Source organism: Diabrotica virgifera, chromosome 4 (assembly GCF_917563875.1).
Source record: "Diabrotica virgifera virgifera chromosome 4, PGI_DIABVI_V3a".
NCBI classification, from domain to species: Eukaryota; Metazoa; Arthropoda; class Insecta; order Coleoptera; family Chrysomelidae; genus Diabrotica; species Diabrotica virgifera.
The window spans coordinates 152,919,214-152,945,474 of NC_065446.1; the positions used below are offsets into that span (position 1 = coordinate 152,919,214).

Below are 26,261 nucleotides of genomic sequence, written 5' to 3' on the forward strand. Positions count from 1 at the left end.
CGAATCCCCGGCCGACAGGTATTACTTGATTTTCATTTTTTTTTTTAAATCTGTAAACACTCTCGTTCCACACGAGATCAAAATAAAACTACGAGTCTGATTCGGCTAAAGTATTGACATAGACCAGACCGTCTACAAAAATATATTATACGATAGTAGATTTCTCTTGCGATAGTGGGGCCATCGGGCGGAGAAGCTAAGTACTTATTGGACCACCCACGTAACAAAAGAGTGAGTGTTATTCTCTGTTATCTTCTATTTTTGGAGACATATTATATCTGGGCCTATTTTTAATTTTATTAGACCATGTTTAGTTTTTAAATGTGATAAATAAAATTTTAATAATAATAATAGTCCGATAATTTTATTTCATATTAATTATTATTTTTATTCTTTTTTTGTAACAATCTTATTGGACTGTGATAAAAAAGGTCACGATAAGAGTCAATTATGTTTAAACAGGATTTATAAAAATTCGCTCATTTTTCTATTTAAAAGATTATAAAAAATGACACAGTTACCATACTTTATTTTATTAGGTATATATTTTTTTATTATTTTTCTTAGTTTTAGATTATTATAAGTGATTTTTGTGTATTTATAGTCTTTTTTGAACATGATTGTTATCATCATCATCAACTATTCCATCCATCCTCGGATCACATAGTTGTGTCCATTCGTACCTGTTTGCTGCTTATTGCATCCATTCCTGACTAGACATTCACTTGAAGTGATAAGTCCGTCGTGTTTAAGGTCTGCTTCTATTTGTTGCTTGCCCTTGGTCGCCACGCTTGATATAAACTGGATAAATGATGTAATATTTTGTTGCTGCACACTTTCTACAGTTGCTGTAAAAATATGCTTTTGTGGTGAACTGGATTTTTCTGTTACATATTTAGGATGAAAACGTACGGTTGAATCTGGGAATCATAATTATGGAATAATTAAGAAATAAACCCTATACTAAATAAACAAGTAAGCAGCAGCATTTTTAAGAAAGTTTCTCAAAGTATCTTAGATAACTACAGTTAAAGTTAATCAAGTACAGGAGCAATTGACAAAAAACTGGTTATACACGAAGAGTTATCAAAAGGTTTTAAATAATCTAAAACATATCTAAGTATCGCCAATATAATAAAAAAAGGGAATATCAAGGAATTGAAGAACTAAAAGTTATGATATTTAGATTTTAAGCTTCTTGTAATGTAAATATATTTTTTTTAATTAATAAAATATGTTTTAGGGCTCTCACATAGCATATATTATTGTGAAATAGCTAACTATAATGACGATGTGTGTACACCAGAAAAAGTACAGGTAAGTATTCCTATTTTATATATCTATATAAGGATTTTTACAGCTGTCGGCGCCGTCCTTCTTTCAACCAACGTCTCCAGTCGTTTCTGTTCTACAATTCTCCGTCTCTAAGGTCCCGTTTTTCCGTGGCCTCGTCCACTTCATCCCTCCATGATCTTCGGGGTCTACCTCTTCTTCTCTTTCCTATCGGATTGGGATCCAATCCGAAATCTTGGATATCCACCAAATACGATCTGCTCTTCTCACATGTTCATACCAAATTAAATGTTTTTCTGCGATGTAGCTGAGGATGTCTTGTTCTAGTGACATACTTTGTTTTATCTCCTTATTTATATTGCGATATATTCTTGTTACTCTGCAGCTTCTCATGAACTCCATTTCAGTTACTGTAATTTTCGACCTGTTTCGTTTGTTTATTACCTGCTCCATAGTGTATTATATAACATTCTCTTCTTTGTACTTCTGGTGATCTGTCTATCCCACATAACCCCGTTCATTTGTTTAATACATGTTCTTGTCTGTTCTACTCTGATGGTTATCTCTTACCCGGTGGTTCCATTATGCTGGTTAATAAGTAAAAAGTATATCTATATATCTATTATTTAGTTATTACTCTCACTAATGTCGAGCTAGGCAAGCTATAATAAAAATCGTAATTACATTGTAACCAACACTTCGAGAAAGAATAATTTAAATAAAGTTCATAATTCCAGTACTTTTTCACTTTTTTCTTTTCTCTTAAAAAATAATTATTACTGTGTTTGTTAATCTAAAGGTTGCTGAAACTATTTTCTTGTCAGATGTGTTTAAGTTAGGTTTTTATCTTATATCTAATATGTGATTTTTTTATTTAGTTTAGTGTACACAATTCAAAGGTTATTGACATTGGGTCAATTTTGACACTAAAAACATATAGCTGTCAAAACAATCTTGACACATATACAAACAAAAAAATAAAAAAGGTAAACGGAGAAGAAGATATAATTTTGAACTAAACAGGGCATACCAGGATCCATATACTAACATTCATCAATAAACCGGTTATAAGAGGAAGGATGGAAGTATATGAAATACTTTCCAAAATAAACAAACAAATGTCAGCTCAATTGCGAAGCGTCCGTTTAACCACTGTTACCATTGGTAACAGTTAAAAATCTTGCAATAAATATTTTATGACTGTTATGAAATAATTCCATTTATATTTTTTACCAACAGAAATATTTGTTAACCCGCCAGTGGTCGCTATATGAGATTTTCTCTCACGGTTTTAAAAAATTTCGCACAAATTTTTTTCTGGGAAACTATACGCGCTGTAGTTCCTTCTAGTCTCCTAACTATCCTCCCTCGACAATCTAATAAACTCGTCCGCTCAGATAGTTACTCAGTTTACTTAGTATCACCATATTGTTGAGTCAGTGCGCTTCATGTGAGAGATTCTCTCATCAAGCGACCACCGGCGTCACCAACTGTGTATAAAAATTAATTTTATTTTTCCCCTTAAAACCTAAAATAATATCCTTTTATGATGTAATAAAAGGCGCTGTGGATGTGGTCGATGATATGAAAATCCTATATTTCGTTTCACGGGTTAGTTGTAGATGGTCACTTACCATATATTTTTCAATGTTAAATATTGGCGGCATCAATAGTCACATTTTATATAAATATAATAATAATAATAAAACAGAAAAACGTCGTGTCTTTTTAAAGCAAATGGTTTTATCGTTGATGAAACCTCATCTTTTTTGTAAAATTTTGTAAAGAAAGGCAAAAATTGGATATGTGAGAGAAAATCTCACGAGCGACCACTCGCGTAACAACCTACCTAGCGACCAATGCCGGGTTAATAGTACATAATTCAGTAAATAGCCAACTAGACGCACGAAAATATTGGCGAGATAAATGAATCCATTGCACTTTATTATATGCTGTTACCAATACTGGCAGTGGTAACGCAGGAGAAACCTCGCTATCGCTCGGGACTAGCTCGTTTCTGAAAATTTTGAAGGAGCGACGGCTCTGTTCGAGCGACGAGAGACGGCGTGCGGGCACGCTGTGAATATAGGATTGGTAACATGAGTTTAGTACCTATTAGAGATTACAGTGTGCGTGCATTTAAACATGGAAGAGTGTTGCTACGTATTGCGTAATTGATCAACTACTTGAAAAGTTATTCTCCGTGTATATTTTTTTTTATATATAATTTTGAAGAAAAAAATGATATTATTGAAAATGGAAGAATTAAAATATGAACAATAGTTTTCAAAATCTATTCTTTTTCCTACTTGTTCATTTTTTATGTTAATTTTATGGTATAATAATACAGCGTGTGCCAGCCAAATGGAATAAATTCAATAGTTCAAATACTAATTGTTTTTTTGAAAAATGCTTAGATCTGTCGATTAGTATTTTAAATATTAATTTTTAACATACAATAATAATGTATACAGGGTGTCCCAATTTAGAAATATGACGTCATCCTTAATTTTCTTAAATGGCAACACTGTTATTTTAATGGCTATTTAGGTAGAGCGTGTAAAGCTACACATAACTGCAAAATATCAAATTTTTATTTTTTAACATTTAAAAGATAATAAAAAAGAATGTGTGTACTTTGTACGCACGTAATAAGTTATACTTCTATTATATGGTTTCAACGAAATCAATATACTTTAAACAGTTTATCTACTACTTTCCAAAAATTTTTATTAAAACAATACCAAAAATTAAAAAAATAAAAGAATAAAACACACACAAACACATTGAAAAGTGCCACAAATGATTTCTGAACAATAATTGTGGCCAAAAATTTTAATTAAATACGTATTTTCTGAAAAAAATTATATAATAATATACTTACAATCATAAAATCTATAAAAAAAAAATAAAAAAATAATATAACTTGCATTGGGCTTGAACCTACTTCCCGTGTATCCCGCAGTACGAGAGTCGAAGCGATTTCAAACTGCACCACCTTCGCGTATTCGTCATGTGGTCATGTACACTAGGGTGGAACGAAAAAAATGATTTTATAATTTCAATGTGTAATAGTGATAGAAAGTTGCCTATAGCCATTGTTAAGCCACAAATAAAATATTTTTCCAAACAAAATATTTTTAGAGGTGCCGCAAAAGGGTTAAAAGTTAGAATTTTTAGTTAAACTTTGCGAATTTGGATGATTTTGGTTTGGTAAAAAATAGCTATTGTAATGTCTGAATTCTTATTTTAAACGATAAATACACACTCTAAAACTACTCTTTCAAGATAATTTTAGTTTTAACTTACAAAAATCTAATGTTAATTTTTACTAAAACTGTCAAAGTTTGAACTTGAATTCCACATTTAAATAAATATTACAATTTAACATTCTGACTATAGAAGAAGAGCACATTTCAATAGTAGAGGAACCTGGATCAACCTTGCTAGGGTATATGACTTCTTTTTCCGGAACAAGTGAATCTATAAAAGATAATGAAGAATTTTCAAGAGGACAACCCTTTGAAAACATTTCCAATATAACAGCTGCCTGATTTGATGGAACTGCCACTAACACCGGTATTAACAATGGTGTAGTTGCTTTTATAGAAAAAAAAAACCTAAATAAGCCGCTGAAGTGTCTGATTTGTTTGTAATATACCAATGAATAATTGCCTTTGCATCATTTGTTTTGCATATTGGATGGAAAAACTAAAGGCCCTAATGAATTTGGAGGGCTTTCAGGCAAAGAACTTGAAATCTTTAACCAGCTTCATGTGGTTAATTTCGTTCCCATACAAAACAACCTCCCTATTCTATAGATTAAGTATGATCTAAGCACAGATCAAAATTATTTACTTGAAATTTGCAAAGCAATCTCCAGTGGTGTATGGCCTTCTCATCTTTCTTTAAAAACCCATGGGAAATTAGCTCATTCACAATGGCTTACGTTGGCCAATCACCTTCTTCGGTTATATGTTGTAACAGAGAATCCTTCAAATAATCTGAAAACTGTAACTATGTATGTGATGAAGTTGTATGCCCCAGTCTGGTTTCATATCAAGCTGAAACCATTTTATGTAAATGGATCAAAACATCTATGGAGACTCATCAAATGTTCACGTTATCTTTGTGAGGAACGTCGCCAAATAATTGATCCAGTAATTATTCAAAGGAAGGGTTATTTCTCTAACCCAGAAAATGTGCTTCTCTCCATGTAATGTGACAAGAGAAAACACATAAGGGAGCTAGGCCTGAGACGACTTTTGAAGGCAAGATCAGAACTCATAAATGGTGTAAGGAAGTTTGTTGTCACGAAGCTTAACTTTAATGCCAATGACTACACTGATATAGATATTATTAACTGAACGGAAGAAGAAATTACTGAGTCTCCTAAGACAAAACTGACGAGGACTTAAAAAAGAATATAAGTAAGTGAAGCAAGAGATCCTAGTTGTCAGGTGCAGTGTGTGGATTTTCCGTGTTTTCCCTGTCATACAAAGGTAATGAAAAGGGTCATAAAACTCGTGACTGAGTCATCTTTTAGTGTCTTTGGTCTTGAAGCAAAAATGGCTTCGTTAGAGCAAAGATTGCATCCCACAAGATTATACCCAAATTTGAGACAAAAAACCATTTTATTTAAGTTTTAAGATGAATATTATAACTAAATAAATCTTATAGCAATGTCTACACTGATGACTGATATATAGCAATGATAGCAATGTTCACTGTTATTAGAAACAATATTTGACTAAGAAACGTTAGCTACAGCACCAAGTTAAATATATAAAATATTTGAAATTTTCTGTATTTTTTTATTAAAAACCTATCTTTTCAAAGCTTTTGCGGCACCTCAAGATGTAAACATAGAACAAAAATATTTTGTAGTTTTATTGTAGACATGATAAGGCAACTTTTGAGTGCTATTAGAAAGTTCTATGAAAGAAAAACATTTTTTTCCTATCCTTTCGTTCCACCTTAATGTACACAAACTGAACAACTTTTTGACATTTTGTTTATATGAATTTTTATTAGTTTGATTTTTGTCGAATTAAAATACAACAATATATAGAGTAAGAAAACGATACATTAGATGAAAATTTGTAGAAAGTTTGTTCGTAATCAAATTATGTAAATTAAAGCATTGCCTACTAGGGGTATAGCATAGCAAGTACTAGGTAAGTACATTATTTTTTTACATTTTCCAAATAGGTATGAAGATAAATTTTTATTGGAATACAACTGAAACATTTAGAATTACCTACTTGTGGCTTTTCAAAACTATTTAAAAAGTCACTATAATTATAAATTTGATTTTATTTCTGTCCTCACAACAATAAAAACTAATATATTATACAACATTTTTGTTTACCGGTAACCTCCATATTGAACAATTATTGACAGATCATTTCAACACACAATCAGAGCCCGTATAAAGACTAATACCAAACTGTCGGTGTGAGTATGCGCGCAGATCAATATAAATTCACCCTCAATCTCAATCGCGTCTAAAGAAGTATAACTTCAAAAATACAATTATGTCTCTAATGTGGAATAAACTTAATAGTTCAAATAATAACTGTTTTTTTTTGAAAAATGCTTAGACCTATCGATTAGTATTTGAAATCGAAATTTTTTACATACAATAATAATGTTATACAGGGTGTCCCAATTTAGAGATTTAATGTTATTTTTTATTATCTTGTAAATGGTAAGGAATAAAAATTTCATATTTTGTAGTTATGTTTAACTTTACACACCCTATCAAAATAGCTATCAAAATGAGAGTATTGTCATTTAAGAAAATCAATGATGACGCCATATCTCTAAATTGGGATACCCTGTATACATCATTACTGTATGAAAAAAATATCCATTTGAAATACTAATCGACAGATTTAGTCATTTTTCAAAAAAAAAAACAATTAGTATTTAAACTATTCAATTTATTCCAAATTACAGACACGACTTTGGTATTTTTTATTATTTTGTAAATGAATAAAAATTTGATATTTTGCAGTTATGTATAACTTTACACACCCTATCCAAATAGCTATCAAAATGACAGTATTGCCATTTAAGAAAATCAATAATGACGCCATATATCTAAATTGGGAAACCCTCTATACATTATTATTGTATGAAAAAAATTTCCATTTGAAATACTAATCGACAGATTTAGTCATTTTTCAAAAAAACAATTAGTATTTGAACTATTGAATTTATTTCATTTGGCTGACACACAGTGTATGTTTAGTTTGTTTATTATTTATTTTTATACATGTTACATATACATAATTACATACATATAATTTGGGAATAGCGATTTGTTTAATTTTATCCCACAGGATTGAAAACAAAAACTTATATTTGGGAGGTTCAAAATATTTTTTTTTTAAATAAGATTTTTTTATATCTGGTTTGGTAACACTTTAGAAAAATTCACGCGTCGCCACTGTGTCAGCTGGACATATTATAACAAGGCGAAATAGATTTAAATGGAGCCGTATTCCTGAAGAGACCAAAAGCCGAACAAAAATGGTTATCGAGTCAATGATCATGATGACCTTTTGAGAAATAATAGACAAAAAGAAACATCTAATACAAGAGTATATATTCTCATGCACAATATTGTTGAATAAAATGTCTTCTAAAATTTAAACGTTATTCCACATTAGTAACTAACATTTCTATTTACCAACACATCAATATTTTCTGCAAAATCATTATCAATTATTTTCTCTTAAACCTATATTGTAAAGTATTTCTGAAGCACAATTATTGCAAGAGATGTATTTAATTTGGTTTGTAGACCTTGTTGAAGACAAGGAAACTGTCTTTTCCAAATAGATTTTCTACAACATTCCTTGTTCTTACATGGGCACTGTGGGATCTATTTTCATGGCCTAAAAAGATATTAAATAACCTACTATTGATTTAGTCAATTATCAATAAATACCTGGCTGTAAATAGATAGTATCTGCATGCATATCCATTGTCAACTATTAACAATCCTTGAATTTCACTTCTTTCCAGTTTAAGTCTTAATAAGCTACATAATGCTTATAATGCTTAATGCATTTCACTATTTAGGTCAAATATTAAGCTGTCATGACTTGATAACTGTATTGTTGAATAACAATATACATAATCTCTCTTCTAGGACCTGAAAGAACCTACAATTTATTTATGTAATAAGGGCTTGAATAACAAACATACCTAAGTTTATACCTGTACATTTGGAAAATGGACAACCTCGTAAAAACTGGTTATATTCCTATAAGTAGCATACAATCTTTGTTGTTTAAGTTAATGTTCTGATGAAATTCAATATTGTAAACTCCATTGGATTTTAGATATAATTTTTATCCCGAATTTGTATACTTTCCGGGCGATTTTTTTCTTCATATAATCAATAAACTCTAAAAATTCTTCAACTTCTTCATACATTTTTTGTTGTAATTGGAAGAACAAAAAATATACATTGGAACTGACTTGCAAAAAATTATTAATCAAAATTCAAACCAAAACAAACAAAGTTAGATTAGAAACGCAGTGTCCAGGTAGGTCGATCGAGGACTTGAGATTTGGCTGTCATTTTACACTTCCCAAGACAGCGTCGGGTCTCGAGATCGGTTTATAAAACACAAATTTGGTTCAAGGTCGGTCTTGAGCATCGACGCTATCTTGAGACTCGACTATAAATACGGGCCTTAACCTGCGAACAATTAATTTGTCTCTTTTGCTTTAGCTAGGTAGCTGATAGGTTTCGACAGTAGGTTTTATTTTGTATAAGTTCAAGATTGACCTCTTCTATTGGTTGTGCTAGGACTTTTTGATTTGGGACCTGAAAAGTGGTTTTAGATCTGATACTAGTTGAACTGATTTCATATTTGATTTTGTTGTAATTGCTTCCTTTGCATCAGTATCAACAGACTCGTTACCTAAAATGCCAACATGTGAAGGAGTCCAGATTAAAGTTAGTTTTCTTTGTGCGGAATTAAAATACAATAGAATCTGAATATGGTTCTCAAATAAAAATTATCAAGCATCTTAATCTGCAAATATGTTACATCGCGATGGGTGGTAATAGGAATTTGACAATTTGATAGTTGACTTAGTTGCTCTGATAGGTGTTACTATGCATGATGTAGTTCATTATATATGACTTGTCCCTGACCTGTTATTAACTCATTAAAAGTGGCGTATCCTCATTCTTCGTTTAGTATTAGTAACTAGATCTTTTTTAAATTCTATTGATGTGGTTTCCACACATTTTTCTTTATTTAGGATGCTTCTTAAATTTTCCTCCTTTTGCTGTAGGAATATTTCTTTAATCACGATTCATGTATATTTATCCTAACACGTAGCGGTCTGGACGTTTCTTTTAGATAAATTTTGTTATATTTGCAAGATATTTTATAAACGCATTTCTTCGATATCTCCTGTTTGTTGTTGGACTTAGTTTTGAAAATGGGTACCTACTACATTTATGTCCAAGTGTGTTTGTTATATCGTTGTATTGTTATTTACTTCCTGTACTTTTTATTTCCTATGTCTTTTACATATTGTATTGTTGTTGTCTCTAAATCCCTCCTTGTAAGCATTTATCGATCATTTGGATCTGGATCTGCGTACAATCGTCTAGAATTTCTTAGTTATAAATTACAATGGGTAATTATTTTCTGTTGAATTCTTTGTCAGCAGGTTTTGTCTTCCTGAAATGCATAATCATTTTAGCAGGAATTTTTTACTGCATCATCATAGTATAGTATAGTGATTTGATGATTCCCCTTTTGAGGTGTTATTTGAATAATATTTAGATATGTGTTGGTTTTGATTGCTTTTCTATAGATTTAAAGGAAAACTTAAAACGTCGGCTGTCAAAATTTTCAATGTATTTTAAACGTTTTGATTTTTTTTTCGAATCCTGAGAAGACAGTTCAGAATTTTTTAAAAATTTTAACGCAGATTGGAAGGCTACGTTATAACCGAGTACCAAAAGCCCCTTATAATAAATAAAAAGATTTTTTTGAATGAAATATTTGCAATTAAAAATCACAGTAAATTTTTTCTTTTATTTTTACCCCTGTAACTCATTCAAATAAACATTATAGGAGTTTTCAGGGACTTTTGGCCCTCGGTAATAACGTAATCTTAATCTTTCATTCTACGTTTAAATTTTTGAAAAATACCTATCAGTTTGCTCAGGATAACGAAAAAATAAGTACATTTAAAACACATTGAAAATTTTAACATGCGACATTTTGCGCCGTTACCCTTAAGTTACATATGCTGTGCTACAGCTATTCAAATTCAGAAATTGTAGCGAGTTGTTAATTTGATCCTCTCCAACGTGAATTTGATTCTTTCTTCTTTGCAAATGATGGGCATTAACTTAACTTAGTAATTTTATGTTTAAAGCTGGCAAGTAGGTACTACTCTACTTGTTCTGGTAAGTAGGTACTCCTCTGTTATCACTAGACTGGACAGACATAGTTCAGCAATTTATGTCACATGGCTTTATTCCAATGAAAAAAAAATGTATGACGATCTCTAAGAAGGAACAGCAATTTGGACGAATCAGTGTGAACGGTCAACAAATAGAAAGATTAAAAACATACACCTACCTGGGTATGAACGTCAATGAAAATTGGGACCATTCCATAGAAATCAAATGTAGGATAGAGAAAGCAAGATCAGCATTTCAAAAAATGGCTAAGTTATTCAAATGCCATGATTTATCGATACCCATAAAAATCAGGTTACTACGATGTTATATCTTTCCTATACTATTGTACGGAGTTGAGTCGTGGACTCTCACAGATGACACCTGCAAGAAAATTTAGGTTTTTGAAATGTGGTTTTGTCGTCGAATCTTGAAGATATCTTGTGCCGGCCACATTACTAATCAGGGTGTTTTACTGAAAATTCAAAGAGAAAAAGAGCTGTATATCACAATAGAAACAGCCAAAATCGAATATCTCGGTCACATCATGAGTAACAGTGAGATATATGGACTGCTGCAACTAATCTTGCAGGTAAAAGTAAATGGAAAGCGAGGACCGGAAAGGCGAAAGATTTCCTGCAACAACCACAAATCTTTTTAGAGCAGCAGTGTGCAAAGTACATATTGCCATGATGGTCGTTAACATCCCAAACTTATTGGCACTGCAAAAGAAGAAGGAGAAGGCTTTTTTCCTCTGTCTCTTAATCCAATGAAACCGTTAAATATTTTAATCCTTTCCAAACCTCAAACTCCTTCACTATTATAGCAACACCACCTAACAACCTGCATAGGTCAGAATAATAGGTTGTTGGTCTATTTCCTCGAATGAGTTGTCATTATCGAGAAGTAAAGTATCGAACAGCTTCGCAGTTACCCTTTATCTTGGCGGAACTACATTGTATTTGGTTTTTAATTTTGCCTTTGGTTTACCCTCCAATGTCAGATGTACGTTGCCAACAAGATTTTTCGAGATCACAATGTATTTGGTTTTTATCTATGTATATACATTGCTAATCCAATCTTTTTGCATTCTCTGTTAACTAGGGGAATTTGTAAATCGTCTATATTTTCTGCTATGAATTATTTTCCCTCCAATCCTTCAGTTCTTTCCCATGTCTCCTAAAATATTAGTTGGCAGTACACATTAAATAATTGTGGAGAGAGAACGCATCCCTGTCTGACTCCTATAATAGTATAAGAGAATAATAAATAATATTATCTGGTCTGACAACTACTATAGGTTACTACGGGTTCAATTAATGTTTTGTAGTTGGACATGTTGGTTTTTTGTCTTTGTATTTGACATCTTAAATAGTAGTTAAATTTTTAGGCAAAACAATTACTACTAAATGAGTGCCTTAACAGGAGAGAAGGTGCCTATGCATTTTCCCAAACGCTCATGAGACCAAGTGGTTCAATAGCTGAGTTTTTAAAAAAACGATGTGCAATGAAACCACATTTAGACGATTGTCTAGATCTTTGGTTAGATCTGATAAAAGAATGTGTTAATGCCGATGATCTCAGAGGGCTGGAAGTTTGGAAAAAAATCGATGCAGAAATTATCAACTATGTTTGTGCTCACGACGCTGAGGCAATGACTAGTAAGTATAAACATTTTTGTACAATACCTTTGACCTATTACTACCTATTACTACTGACCTATTAGTAGGGGAGCCCAAGCGGGGATTTTTGCAGTTACTCGAGCACATCAGTTTATTACATGGGGAGAGACCTTGTACACGGAAAATGTACCTCTACCATATATTGGCTCTTAATACAGGGGAGTTCGTTAAGGGGGGGGGGAGGGAGGGCGAAAAAAATCTATTCTTAGAAAAACTCGAAATCGTCAGATTAAGATAAGGTAAGTACATGCAAAACAGTTCATTGATTTCAAAAATCTGACGATTTGAGCGGGGCGTAAGGAAATGGGTGAGTCCCAAAGTTTTACAAGAAAAATGCAAATATATCGCGAAAATATTGACAGATCTAAAAACTAAAACATACGTGCTCAATATTTTCAAAAATCTATCGAATGATATCAAACACAACTTCCCACGGAGATGGTTGGTGGGTAAATTTAATGTTTTACATACGAATCCCGCGATAAACTGCCCGTCAAAAGTTAGGGATATAGAAAATTCTGCTGAATTTTTATAGTGAATTTTTTCGTGAACAGATTAACGGATTCCGCTAATTTTTTTTTATTATTTTAGACTTTTCTTTAGTATTTACACAGTTATGCAAAGGTTTACTCAAACTTTTTTTTTTGTACTTACACCGAGTGGAAGAAAAGAAATGTTTTTCTTATGTTAAGTTTGAGACGCCCTGTCGGGAGGACGAGGTACAAATGGGAGTATATATCGAAATCGTATTGTAGTCTTATGTTTTGTGAACATTTTGTTTTTTTAATGTTTTGTAATTTAACATGTGTTTTAGCCGAAACAAAAGTTTGAGACACCTTGTAGGGAGAAAAAGGCACAAAAGTGAGTATACCTCGATATTTCGTTGTAGTCTCATATTTTGTAAATATTTTATTTTTTTAATTTCTTTGATATATTTAATAACAAAGGAACTAGACGACATTACTCTTTAATATGTGTTTAAACTGACGACATGCGTCACATCACAGATATGAAACATAGAAAAACATATTAAAGAATAATACCGTCTAGTTTCTTTGTTATTAAAGATATCACAGAAATTAAAAAAATAAAATATTCAAAAAATATGAGACTACAACATAATATCGGGATATACTCACCTTTTTGCCTTTTTCTCCCTACAAGGTGTCTCAAACTTTTGTTTCGATTAAAACACATGGTAAATTACGAAACCGTCTATTTTTTTTTGCTTCTAAAGATATCAGGGACATTCAAACAATAGCATGTTCACAAAACATACGACTACAATATTGTTCTGATGTATACTCACATTTGTACCTCGTTCTCCCTCGGTCTCAAACTTAACACAAGAAAAACATATTTTTTTCTTCCCCCCGGTATAAGTACAAAAAATAAGTTTGAGTAAACCTTTGCACAACTGTGTAAATACTAAAGAAGAGACTAAAATAAAAAAATAGCGGAATCCGTCTGTTCGCGAAAAAATTAACTATGAAAATCAGCATAATTTTCTATATCCCTAACTTTTGACGAGCAGTTTATTCCCCGAAATGAACATCAGATCGAGAAACTGAAAAATGCACTTATTCAATATTTTTGAAAAATCTATCGAATAGCACCAAACACGACCCCTACGGAGGTGGGGTGGGGGGTTACTTTAAAATCTTAAATGGGAGCTCCCATTTTTTTATTGCAGATTTGGAGTCTTTACGTAAAAATAAATAACTTTTATTCTAGGCATTTTTTCGAATTATGGATAGATGGTGCTAAAATCTAAAAAAACACGATTGTTGGAAATGGAAAATTAAATTAAAAATGGAAAGTCCCCACTAACATGGAAAACTTTACCTAACTTTTTTTGGTTTTAGGACCTAGTCTTAACAACCCAATAGGTCCGCATAACTCTCGACTGACTGCGCATTTAGCATACTTTGCTCCCCTACCATATTGACATTTAAAAATTGATCTTCTTTTACATGCATTATGGTGCAAATGAAAGATATAAATTCGTTATTTCGTAATCCAGCAAACAATCCCGAAACAGTTCGATTTTTGTTTTCCCATTCATGTTTGTTTCTATGTACCAATTATTTTAAAGGTTATTAAAATTAAAAATGAATAAACATTTTCAACTTCGTTGCAACCCAAAACTGCAGTCTCATTATATTTCTAATCCAATCTGAGAGTACAACAAGAATCTCTACCGGTTTCGGGGCTTCTTAGCCCCTCATCAGGAGATACAGATGCTCTTATCTCTGAATGAACATGGCAATCCATGCCGTCACGGATTGCAACGAACGAAATGACAGTGATGTCCTAGCGACATCTGCTAGAAAAAAGTTTGAATTCTTAATCTAATAGCACATAAAATGATATTTAAAATAACATTTTAAATCCTACCAGAATAAAAACACTATTAAACTTTCCCTGGTTACATCCTCCGAGGCTTCTAAAAATGCAAGCCATAAGGATTCTGAGACTATAGGATATTTACTCTATTTGGAGTACTAAGGGAACCATTCTCGCTGGAAATTTACCGCCTGAGCAGATGGGATGTGAATTATAAATTGTAAAATTCCCTCATCTTCCTATTGTCTCAGAATCCGCATGAACCAGAGAAGGTTTTTCAATTGTTTTTAATCTGGTAGGATATAAAATGGTATTTTAAATATCATTTTATGTGCTACTAGATTAAAAACTTAAACTTTCTTTTGTTATTAAAATTGTTTATCCCAAAGGTAGGTATAATTTTTGTAATAACTTAACAAATAAAATAATGAAGATACGGTAATTTTACAGTAGCATACTATGAAAGGTAAAGATATTGTTTTAATATTTAACCAATAACAATTAAGATAACTTTTAAACTATTACGTATAAAAATTGTTAGCTTTTCAAATATGAAAAAATTTTGGGTATACGATTAATACTCTGGGCAAAATAAGGAAAAGTTTGTTAGAAGTTTATTGCAGGAATCCTTAAGATTACATTTAGTTATATCGGTTTATAAAGTCCGCAGAAACTTCTATTTTCTTTATTAACCTTCCGATGACCAACCTTTTTTTGTTACACGGATGACCAAGGGGGGAAAATGACCCCAGGTCAAAAATGTCAAAAATGACAATTAAAAAAAATGAAGTTTTTTTTAATTTTTTTTGCATGGAGTTTATGTCATTCAGCCACTCACATCATGAGTATTAGTGTCATGTGTATGTTGAGTAAGTGTCTTGTTACTTTGCAAAGTCGACGTCATTAGCGTAAAGCTACTTGGAATTACACATAATAGACGGCATTTTACTAAACATCAACTTCAGAATATATTTTTTATTCGTAAAATATAGGGATTTTTTTTTATTTCAAAATATGAGGATATCTAGAATGATATTAAAGTCAAATAAAAAATAATGAGTTAATAATTAAAAATACTTTTGAATTTATTAAACAAAAACATATGCTGGGGTCACAATTTCCCCCGCTTGGTCATCGGAAGGTTAACAAATTACCGCTACGAAATCAACTAGGTGATCATGAAGCCCCTCTGATGAAGTCTGTGGAGATTAAAACGTACGCAAGGGAATGATTGATCATCACCTCTGAACCGGAATAAAGCATACGCTCGTTGGCGACATGCGCACTAGAGAAGAAAACCGAATTGTCTTAACTTCGTGATCCAATTAGATAGAAATCGGGCCCGATGATAAATTTCTTAGCTATGTCTTCTACGTCTTGATTTGGTGGTAGTTCCCTGATTACCATTGAGGAGTTTACGTCTTTTATTCCGGTCAAGATATACGTTCGAGGTTACAAAAATTACCATCCAGTTGAAAATTGGCAGGATTGTTCAAAATGCCATCATAATTGAAATCTAAAAAGTCCTCATAAATCCGACCAGAGCAAAAAATTTACGGGGGGTCAAAAGTCACCAAATATGGTTTTCAGCGATTTTCAACGAAACGGTAAATTTTATCTTAAAATAATTAGTTCCAACAAAAATGTAGATTGGATAATTATCTATATAAAATATTTATTACTTTTTTCTAAAAACCACTGTTTTTGAGATACAACGATTCAAAGGGCGGAAAGAGTTGTAATCGTCATATTATGTATTAGTACACCACGTATATATACATCACTGAAGCTGGAATACAAGTAAAATTGTTTATTATTCTATATCAAATTGTCTGCGTGGCTAGGAACGTAGGTGCTACTATAGTATGCGGTCTACCGACGCGTTTCTACTATACAGCTTGCGGTCTACCGAGCAGGCCCAGTACCCAGTACTTGCGGTCTACCCAGTACCTGTATTTAGGTCTTACAATACCGGGAATCCGAGATCCCGAATACCGGAATCCCGGAAGATTTTTGTCCGGTAATAAAAACCGGTATTTGTGTACAAATACCGGAATTTTGGTATTACTTTAGTTGATAAAAATTGAATTTATGCAAAACATAAATCTAATAAAATAATATTAATTAACTACAAGTTTTTTTGTTGAAGATAAACAAACAATTTCGTTGTATTAAAATATATATCAGGCATATTTATTACACATACCGAGCCGAGTATAGCACCATCGACAAGCGGCGGTATCGGCAATATAAAGCGATTATTTATATTTTACTTCTATTACCTAATGCCACATTTCCTTGCGAAATGCCACATTTAACAAAAAAAAAATAACCCGATGGAATTTTGGAAAAAATACAAATCCACTTTCACTGAGCTTTATTATTTGGCTATAGAATATTTGTCAATACCTGCCACATCAGTAGGTACCTTCCGAAAGAGTATTTTCAAAGTCTGGGCAGTTAACAAACCTAAGAAGAAATCGTTTATAGACCAAAAATTTGGATCAAATAAATAAATTTTTAAACTTAAACTTGAATATAAGTAGTAAATTTTTTATTAATAATACCGGTTAAAATACCGGTATCCCGATATTTCAAATTTCAAATATCAAATACCGGTATTCAGATTTTAGTTCGGTATTGTATGCCCTACCTGTATTATAGTATACCACGTATATGCTCCACGCATGACCCTTTTCCAGAGGTTGACAAAATTGTATCTAATGGAAGTGGTGTCGTTGGTGATAGTTTATAAAGCTCGTGAAATTGGGCTTGAATCTATGTCAAAAATAACAGGACTAACATTTAATAATATTAAATTAAAACGCGCTGACAAAGTAGTCCCTCTTTTAGCTATGAATATTACCATAAAAGTTCACGATAAAAAACTACCTGTTGACCCTGTATTATTGTTTCAACGAATGAGTATTACTGCTGTGTTTCAAGATGAAATTAAAGAACATTTTGGTTATGAATTGGCTCCTTACCCTTTGTTTTGGCTTTTAGGAAAACCAAATGGAAAAAATTTAATAATAATAACTTACCGAGATTTTCTTAGATTTTCTTCGTGTTGTTAAATGTTGAAGCACTATTTTCGGTGGCATTAAGGGAAATGAAGGATGGGATAAAAGAAGGGAACTTACCGAAAATATGTTGTCTGGTATCGTCAATTTGTCTCACGGAAAACACACACAAAATCAAATTAAAATTGTCAAAGTGTACTATACGTTCCGACCGTATGTCTGTTAACGACTGACTGACTTAACATAAAGGACAGAAGATTATGCTTACTTAGAACTGTGTTGCCAAGACGTTCCCGAATTAAAATAAATGAAATATATATTCATATTGGCGCAAACATAGCCCCCGCCCTGAAAAACCCATTTTTCAGCCAAATCTGTATGCAATTTGTGCCGAAAACACAATAAAAAAAACTAGTTCCAAATAAATACTCAAAGGACCAGGCATAAATTAATATACCAAAATTTTCAGAGTTAATTACCGTAACTCAAAAAAAAATAATCGAAAAAAAAAATAAATAAATTCTAATGAAAAATACCTATAACTATATACAAAAGATATTACTGTAAATTTATTGATTCGGAAGAGGGCATAACTTCAAAACTGGTCGTGTAAATGTCCCTTTCGAAGTTTTTACAGTAACATTTCTAACAACTCCGTCTTTACCCGGATGAACCTCAGTAACAATGGCCAACGGCCAACAAAGTGTAGGTACATTGTCTACCTTTAAAATAACAACCGTTCCGATTTTAACATTAGGCAAATCTATATTCCATTTTTCTCTAGTTTGTAAGGTAGTCAAATATTCCAAACGCCACCTTTTCCAGAAATCTTGCACCATTCGATCGATTAACTGGAACCTATCTAACCGGTTTATATTTAAATCTGTTAAATCGTCGGCCGGCAAACTTCCTAACGGTGTTAAATTTAAAAAATGTGATGGAGTTAATACCGATATTTGAGATGAATCAGTTGGTCGACGACAAAGAGGTCTCGAATTTAAGATTGCCTCTATTTGAATTAATAGAGTATTTAACTCTTCATATGTTAACAACTGATCCCCTATGACCTTATAGAGATGCGACTTAGCGCTCTTTACATTACTTTCCCAAAGACCCCCGTGACTCGGACTTTGTGGACTTATAAATTTCCATTCCACACCGTTCAAATTTAATTCACATAACAGTGCATTTTGATATTCTTCCGAACTAGCAAACCGATTAATTTCACTTAAAACCGTTTTCGCACAAACAAAAGATGATCCCTGATCAGAATACAAAACCTTGCATGGGCCCCTTCTTGCTAAAAGTCTTTTAAATGCTTGCATAAAATGTGGTGTGCTTAAAGAACTCACCAATTCTAAATGAACCGCTTTTGTGCTTAAACAAACCGCTAATAAACAATACGATTTATGAACCGCCGCATTACGTTTTTTACCTAATGTAATATTTATTGGCCCAAAATAGTCAACCCCTACGTGTAAAAAGGGTTTAGTAGCAGTAACCCTCGATACCGGTAAATCTGCCATGAGCGGTGTCAAAATTTTCGGTTTATTTCTAAAACAACGATTGCATTTAAAAACCCGATTTCTTATAAGATTTCTTGCCCCAAGAATCCAATACTTTTGACGCAATAAAGTTTCAAGCAAATATGCCCCCGTATGCATATAAATTATATGATAAAAATCAACAATCCGTTCAACTAACGTTTCTTTTCCCGGTAAAATTAGTGGATGTTTTCCCGAAAAACTAAGGGATGAATTATTAAGTCGTCCCCCCCACCATAAGTAAACCGTCTTGTAAAAATGGCCGTAATTTCTTAAGCTGTGTTTTACATTGTTTGTTTTCTTTTATCATTTTTATTTCAGTTTCAAAATGTTTTAACTGAATTAACTGAATTAAATAACATTCTGCTGTTCTTAGCGCAGTAGCCGTAATTAATTTTTGCACAGGAATTAATTTTAACAACATTAAAACCCGAACCGTAATCCGTAAAATTTTATGCCAGCTAGAATGACGTTCAACCAATTCAAGTAAGGGATGAATTTTTTCACCCTGCTTCTCCTCCTCAATAACCAAAACCTTAACCTCCGAAATATCCGATTCTAATATTGAAGAAGGCCAGTCCGATTCCCGTAATTTTATCCAACTAGGACCTTGTAACCAAAGTTCATGATTTATTAATTGTGAGGGTGTCAACCCTCTTGACAAGCAGTCCGCGGGATTATTTTTACCTTCAATATGTTGCCATGAAATATTAGGAAGGTTTTCTTTAATTTGCTGCACTCGATTAGCTACAAAAATATCTTTGGTATTTGCCGAAGTTAACCAACTCACCACCGTGGTCGAATCAGAATACGCAACTAGTTGTGAAATATGAGTAAGTTTGCTATAATTTTCAAATATTAATTTCAGCAAAGATGATAACAACAAAGCCGCGCATAATTCTAGCTTCGGAATGGTCATGGTCTTTTTTAAAGGTGCACATCTCGATTTTGCAGCAACCAGTCTCACACTCACTTCACCGCTAGAATTTACAACCCTTAAATAAACTACCCCACCGTAACCGTCTTGACTTGCATCCGCAAACCCCAAAATCATAATCGGAACATCCCTCATGGCTCCTACATGTCTAGGGACCTCAAATTTTGAAAAATCTTGCCATTCATTGCATACCTTTTCCCATGATTTTTTAATCGTATCCGGGGGTGAGTCATCCCAACCCAATTTTAGTTGCCATAACTCCCTGATCATTAACTTTAAATGCAAAATAAATGGAGCAATCAGACCAATAGGATCATAACATTTTGCAGTAAGAGATAAAATCTTACGTTTTGTACAATTTTTATCGGGGGTGGTTAACCTATAGTTCAAAACATCCCTCTGCGGATCCCATTGCATCCCTAAAACTTTAGTCTCCGATTTAAATGTAACCGAATTTTGTAAACGTTTTTCCAGCGGAATTTCTGATAACAAATTGTCCAAATTAGTCGACCATTTAACTAAGTCAAAACAACCACCTTTGAAGAGATTTACCGATTGATTATATAATTCTTTAGCTTCAATTTCGTCCGGAACACTCGTTAAAAAATCATCCATATATAGCCCCGAAGAAATATATTTTTTAGCTAAAGGATAATCTTTGCCATCTTCATTTATCAATTGCTGAACCGTCCGTAGCGCTAAAAAAGGTGACGACCTTAAACCGAACGCAACCACCGTAAATTCATACGTTTTTATTTCCTCGTTTGGATCAAATCTCCATAATATTCTTTGAAACCGCCAGTGATCTTGTACTAATTTTATTTGTAAAAACATCTTTTTTAAATCCGAACTCAATGCTACTGGAAAAAGCCGAAAATTTATGAAAAAAAGTGCATATGTCCGCCTGCAGTTTAGGCCCGCTATGCAATAAATCATTCAAGGAGACATCACTGTCTGAAGGGCAAGATGCATCCAATACGATACGTATAGGTGTACTTAAACTCTCTAATTTTATTACAGGGTGATGACTAATATAATAGGATAAGTCGCAATCTTCTTTTTCCAATAATTTTAAGTATCCTTGATCCAAAAAATCCTGCATAATTTTATTGTAATCCGCACGCAAGCTGTCCGATTTTGTTAACCGTTTTTCCAAGGTTTTTAACCGATTTTCCGCCGAAACCCTTGAATTTCCCAAATTTTTTGGTGAACTTTTAAAAGGTAATGCAACAGTAAACCGGCCCGATATATCCCTGGAAACCGTGGTTTTATAAATATTTTCACATTCTATAGCGTCTAAATCCGGAATTTCCCGTTTTGGAACCTGCTCTAATTCCCAAAATTTTGTCAAAATTTGTTCAATCGATGTTTCTTCCCTTAAAGTGAGCAAATTTATGGGAGTGGAATATTCCGTATCCACCTTGTAACGAAAAAGGCGATGGACTACCCCAGCTAATTGAAACAATATTCGAAAATATTACCTCAACTAACCAAGATAGCCATCGTTACACCCTTAGCTTAGCTCAGTCACTCAGGTGTGTGTTCGTCTTGTCCTAACCTCAGATATGAACTATGAAAATTGGAATGGAAGCAAACAAAACATAGTTTTTAACTAATCATGTTTATTGTTCATAAAGATATAAAATAAAATGACTTAGTAAATTGCATTAACAAATGTATTCAAATTCTTGCCAAAAACTAACAATTCTGGATTATACTTATGGCTTTTGGTAACTGATGGTATCTTCTTGATGTCGTATGGTACTGCTGCTGGTTCTGCAACGGGCTCTGGGGTTGTAGGTGTTGTATTCCGCCAGGCCTACGGATGTTGGTCGTTGCAGTCTTGGTTATGTGGTTACAGCCCTGATGACATGGTCCTCGTTGTTGTATCGCCGGCGATTTGAGGGTTGTTGAAACTCCCGGAGGGAGAAAAGTGGTTTCTTTCCAAAAAACTATAAAACAGAGACACATATCAATCATCAAGAAGAAAAACCAACGTGTGCCATCTGCCGTTCTAATCGTCAGAAAGAGTAGCAGATGACAAGAATAAATCAAATGAAATTTAGATGAGAATAGTTAAAATTCTGATTACTAAACGTGCATACATGTAAATTAAAAGATAATTATATTTGAAACTAAAATATCAGAACACATGGTCTGACATTGGAAGTTAGGTTAGATAAAAAACAATATAAAATCTGTTAGATGGAGAAATATAATCACAATATAATGTTATCCTTACCCCAAGAGATGATTTGATGAAATAGAAGTGATTTATTTTTCGAATTACATGCCTTTTTAAGGATTAATTTTTTCCTTCCAGTGTATGTCAGGGAGTAGGGGGTCAAGTCGATGAAGTGACACTGTCATTGAAAACGACATTTAAAATGACAACCAAGTACTATGAAGTAGCGGCATATTCCGTATTGAAAATACAGATATTTGGAGAGTATGAATATACGAGGTATGTTCAGTATGATGATTTAAATGAAAGAGATATATTAAATAGAAGATAATAAAAGAGGGTAATAAAAGAGAGCGCCAACCGATTTTTAAAGGGGAAAATGGGTAAACCAATTAGAAGAAGATAATTATTAATGAAATATTAAAGGAAATAAGGTAAAATAATTATTTTAAAAATAAAATATCAAAGATGTGACGTTTGTAACGTTAGGTGTGAGGTTTGTAACCTGAAGAACTCAAAATCCGATTACCGCCGAAAAGAATAGGAAAACACTGCGCACCGATTATGCCATCGATTGATTTAGGTTCAAAAAACTTATCGTCCGCTAATTGTAAATTTTTAAATTCCGATAAAGTTTGCAAATTTAATTTCGTTTTTGGCAATTTATCTGTAATATGATCAATAACTAAAGCTTGAACATCGTATTTTTTAGTCTGATCAAAACGCGAAGCGATAATAATGTCCGTTACTCCCCTTACCGACTGAGAGTTTTTTCCCAAACCTTGTACCGAAGAATTAATTTTTGTATATCTAAGACCTAGTTTTTTACAACATTCCGTGGTCAAAAGATTACACTGACTAACGTTGTCCAAAATAAACCGCGCCGTTGCATTTTGTAAAGGACTATTTAACACACATACCGTTACCGTTGCTAATAGAACCGTTTTTTCCTGATTTCTACTCAAAAAACTAGAATTTTGAAACGCACAATTAACTGAACCCGAATTGTGGTTATTGGAACCCGTTTCTGGAATACCGACACCAGAATTTGGTTGATTATTTTGATTATTTTCCTTCGCACCCCTTATTTCCGGTTTTCCTGCGCATAAAAGAAAATGATGATTCTTGGCACACTGGGCACACGGTCTTTTTAAGCACTATCTTACACCATGTGACTGGGAAAAACACAGAAAGCATAAATTATTATTTTTTACCAAATCGTACCTTTGTGTAGGATTCATAGCCTTAAATTTATCACACCTACCCAAAAAATGTGACGATTTTTTACATAAAACACAAAAAGGCATTCTGTTATTGTTTTTATTCTCATGCTGGCTTACAAAAAATGATTTCGAATTTTTATTTTTATGATAGCCACTGGAGCTAGCCTCTTGTGAGTCACTATTATGCAAAATTTTTGTTTGATCCTTAACAAATTTAATTAAATCCGTGTAAGTAGGAATAACCGTTCCGCGCATGTGATTTTCAAAAGATTTTACCGTTTCCCTGTCCAGTTTTGAGAGTGCATGATAAAGTAAAATAAAATCCGTTAAATCCGGGACATCCAACTTTTTTAAGGCATTAACCGAGGCGTCAAAGATTTCTAAAAAACTGTTTAGATTTTTTTTAGATTCCGATTGCAAGGATTTAAAATTAAAAATTTGTTGTAAATAAGTGTTTGCTAACAACCTTTTATTATGATATTTTTCTAAAAGTGCTTTCCATAACGTGTCATAATTATCCCCAGAAGTAGCTATTCCCGCACAAATACTAAGGGCCGATCCCTTTAAATGTGAAACCAAAAGCCGAGCCTTATCTGCATCCGTCAGCTGGAAATTATCGTGTACCAATGGTTTGTAAATCGAATAAAAAGTTTCCCATTCCTTTGGTTCTCCGTGGAAATCTGGAATAGTGATTTTTGGCAAAAGACTGTGTACATTACACTGTTGTTGTGTATTTTGCTGTAAAGTTGGATTTACAATATTGGTGCTTGGTTTTAATTTTGTATAAGCCGCCCTTGCTTCACAACACATTGCGTTAATAACAGACATCACCTGAAAATCTGGTTTATAGTTTTCATCAACGTCAAACCCGACTGCGTTGATTTCATCCAAAATTTTGAGAATTTCTGTCCTTGTCGAATCCATCGACTGATACAAGTTTGTGAATTTTTTAATGGTGTTATCCGTAGTTAAGTTTTTCGATAAGTCATATAAAGTCTGAATGATTGTATAAAGCGTTTCTTTTTTAGCCGTTAATATTTTAAATTGCCTTTCGTAAGTAGTCATTGTTACTGAAATCAATCCGCAAAATCAGAAAAAAAACAAAGTCTACTTTAAGAAAACTGTAGCATATAACAAACCAGGTCTGAGTATAAATTTTGAATAAAATTAATTAATTATAGAGATTTGTTAAAAAACAAGCCTTCCGGGCAGTTATTATGCAAACTCTTTATTTTGTTTAGAACCGTGAATCAAATTTAGTATTTGTTTACAAAATAATTTTTATTCATACATCCGAATTTTTCCGTAACCGATTGAGTCGAAAAATATTCACGTTTGACAACACCGCAAATATTTAAAAACCTAACTTCTTTCACGCCCGAAGCCCAAGTTGTTCCGAGAAACAAAAATGAGACAAATACAAAAATCAGCAAAAAGTTATCACAGAGTTTTTTTTTCCGATACGTGCCGACATTAAATTTTACCGAACAATTTGTTTCTAAATAAGAATATTATTATTTAATAATACAAAACTAAGCAAAGCAAACTGTAAACCTACGCTGAATATCCGAGCTCGAAATTGACCAATTATGTTTTGGCTTTTAGGAAAACCAAATGGAAAAAATTTAATAATAATAACTTACCGAGATTTTCTTAGATTTTCTTCGTGTTGTTAAATGTTGAAGCACTATTTTCGGTGGCATTAAGGGAAATGAAGGATGGGATAAAAGAAGGGAACTTACCGAAAATATGTTGTCTGGTATCGTCAATTTGTCTCACGGAAAACACACACAAAATCAAATTAAAATTGTCAAAGTGTAGTATACGTTCCGACCGTATGTCTGTTAACGACTGACTGACTTAACATAAAGGACAGAAGATTATGCTTACTTAGAACTGTGTTGCCAAGACGTTCCCGAATTAAAATAAATGAAATATATATTCATATTGGCGCAAACACCCTTTATTATTGTTTGATGATATTGGAATGCGTAAAATACAAAACTGTGTCATTTACGATTGTTTTAAGAAGGTAAATATTGATATTAACAACATAGATGCTACCTACATCATTGATGGAGGACATCTATTACATCTCATTGTGTGGGATAGCGAAGAAACATTCAACGTTATCTTAGATAACTACGTTCAATATGTACGGCGTCATTTTGGTCCCGGAGTTACTGTCTTATTTAATGGCTATAATGATTTTACGAGAAATATTAAAGCTGCATAACAACGTCGTAGAACTTTAGCAACATCTTCATTTTCTAATATTTTATTTGATTAATTCATGACAGTGTCTACCAGTCAACAGAAATTTCTTGCAAATACATACTCACAAAACAAATCTTGGTTCATTTCAATGCTGAAAGAAAAGTTTACTGCTGAAAATATATTGGTAAAACAAGTTAATAATGATGCTAACGTAATGATAATTGAAACAGCCGTAGAGCAACTCAATTTAACAAATACAACTATTCGACGGCCTAATTAACAAACCACTTAACTCCAAAAAAATCGAATTTTTGGATTTTAATGTTATTACAATGATCTATGGTAGCTCTCCATTGCTGCCTG

General features: G+C 32.7%; 1 protein-coding gene across 1 annotated transcript in view; it reads left to right on the plus strand.

Annotated features, from left to right (window-relative positions):
• The first annotated feature begins 323 nt into the window (after window positions 1-323).
• The window catches only part of LOC114333981 (uncharacterized), a 34,766-nt gene continuing 8,828 nt past the window's right edge, over window positions 324-26,261 (plus strand). The window contains exons 1-3 of the mRNA XM_028283984.2: window positions 324-539; window positions 1,244-1,317; window positions 12,132-12,402. Of these exons, the coding sequence (XP_028139785.2) occupies window positions 509-539; window positions 1,244-1,317; window positions 12,132-12,402 (376 nt within the window). The 5' untranslated portion in view covers window positions 324-508. The remainder of the gene's footprint in view (window positions 540-1,243; window positions 1,318-12,131; window positions 12,403-26,261) is intronic.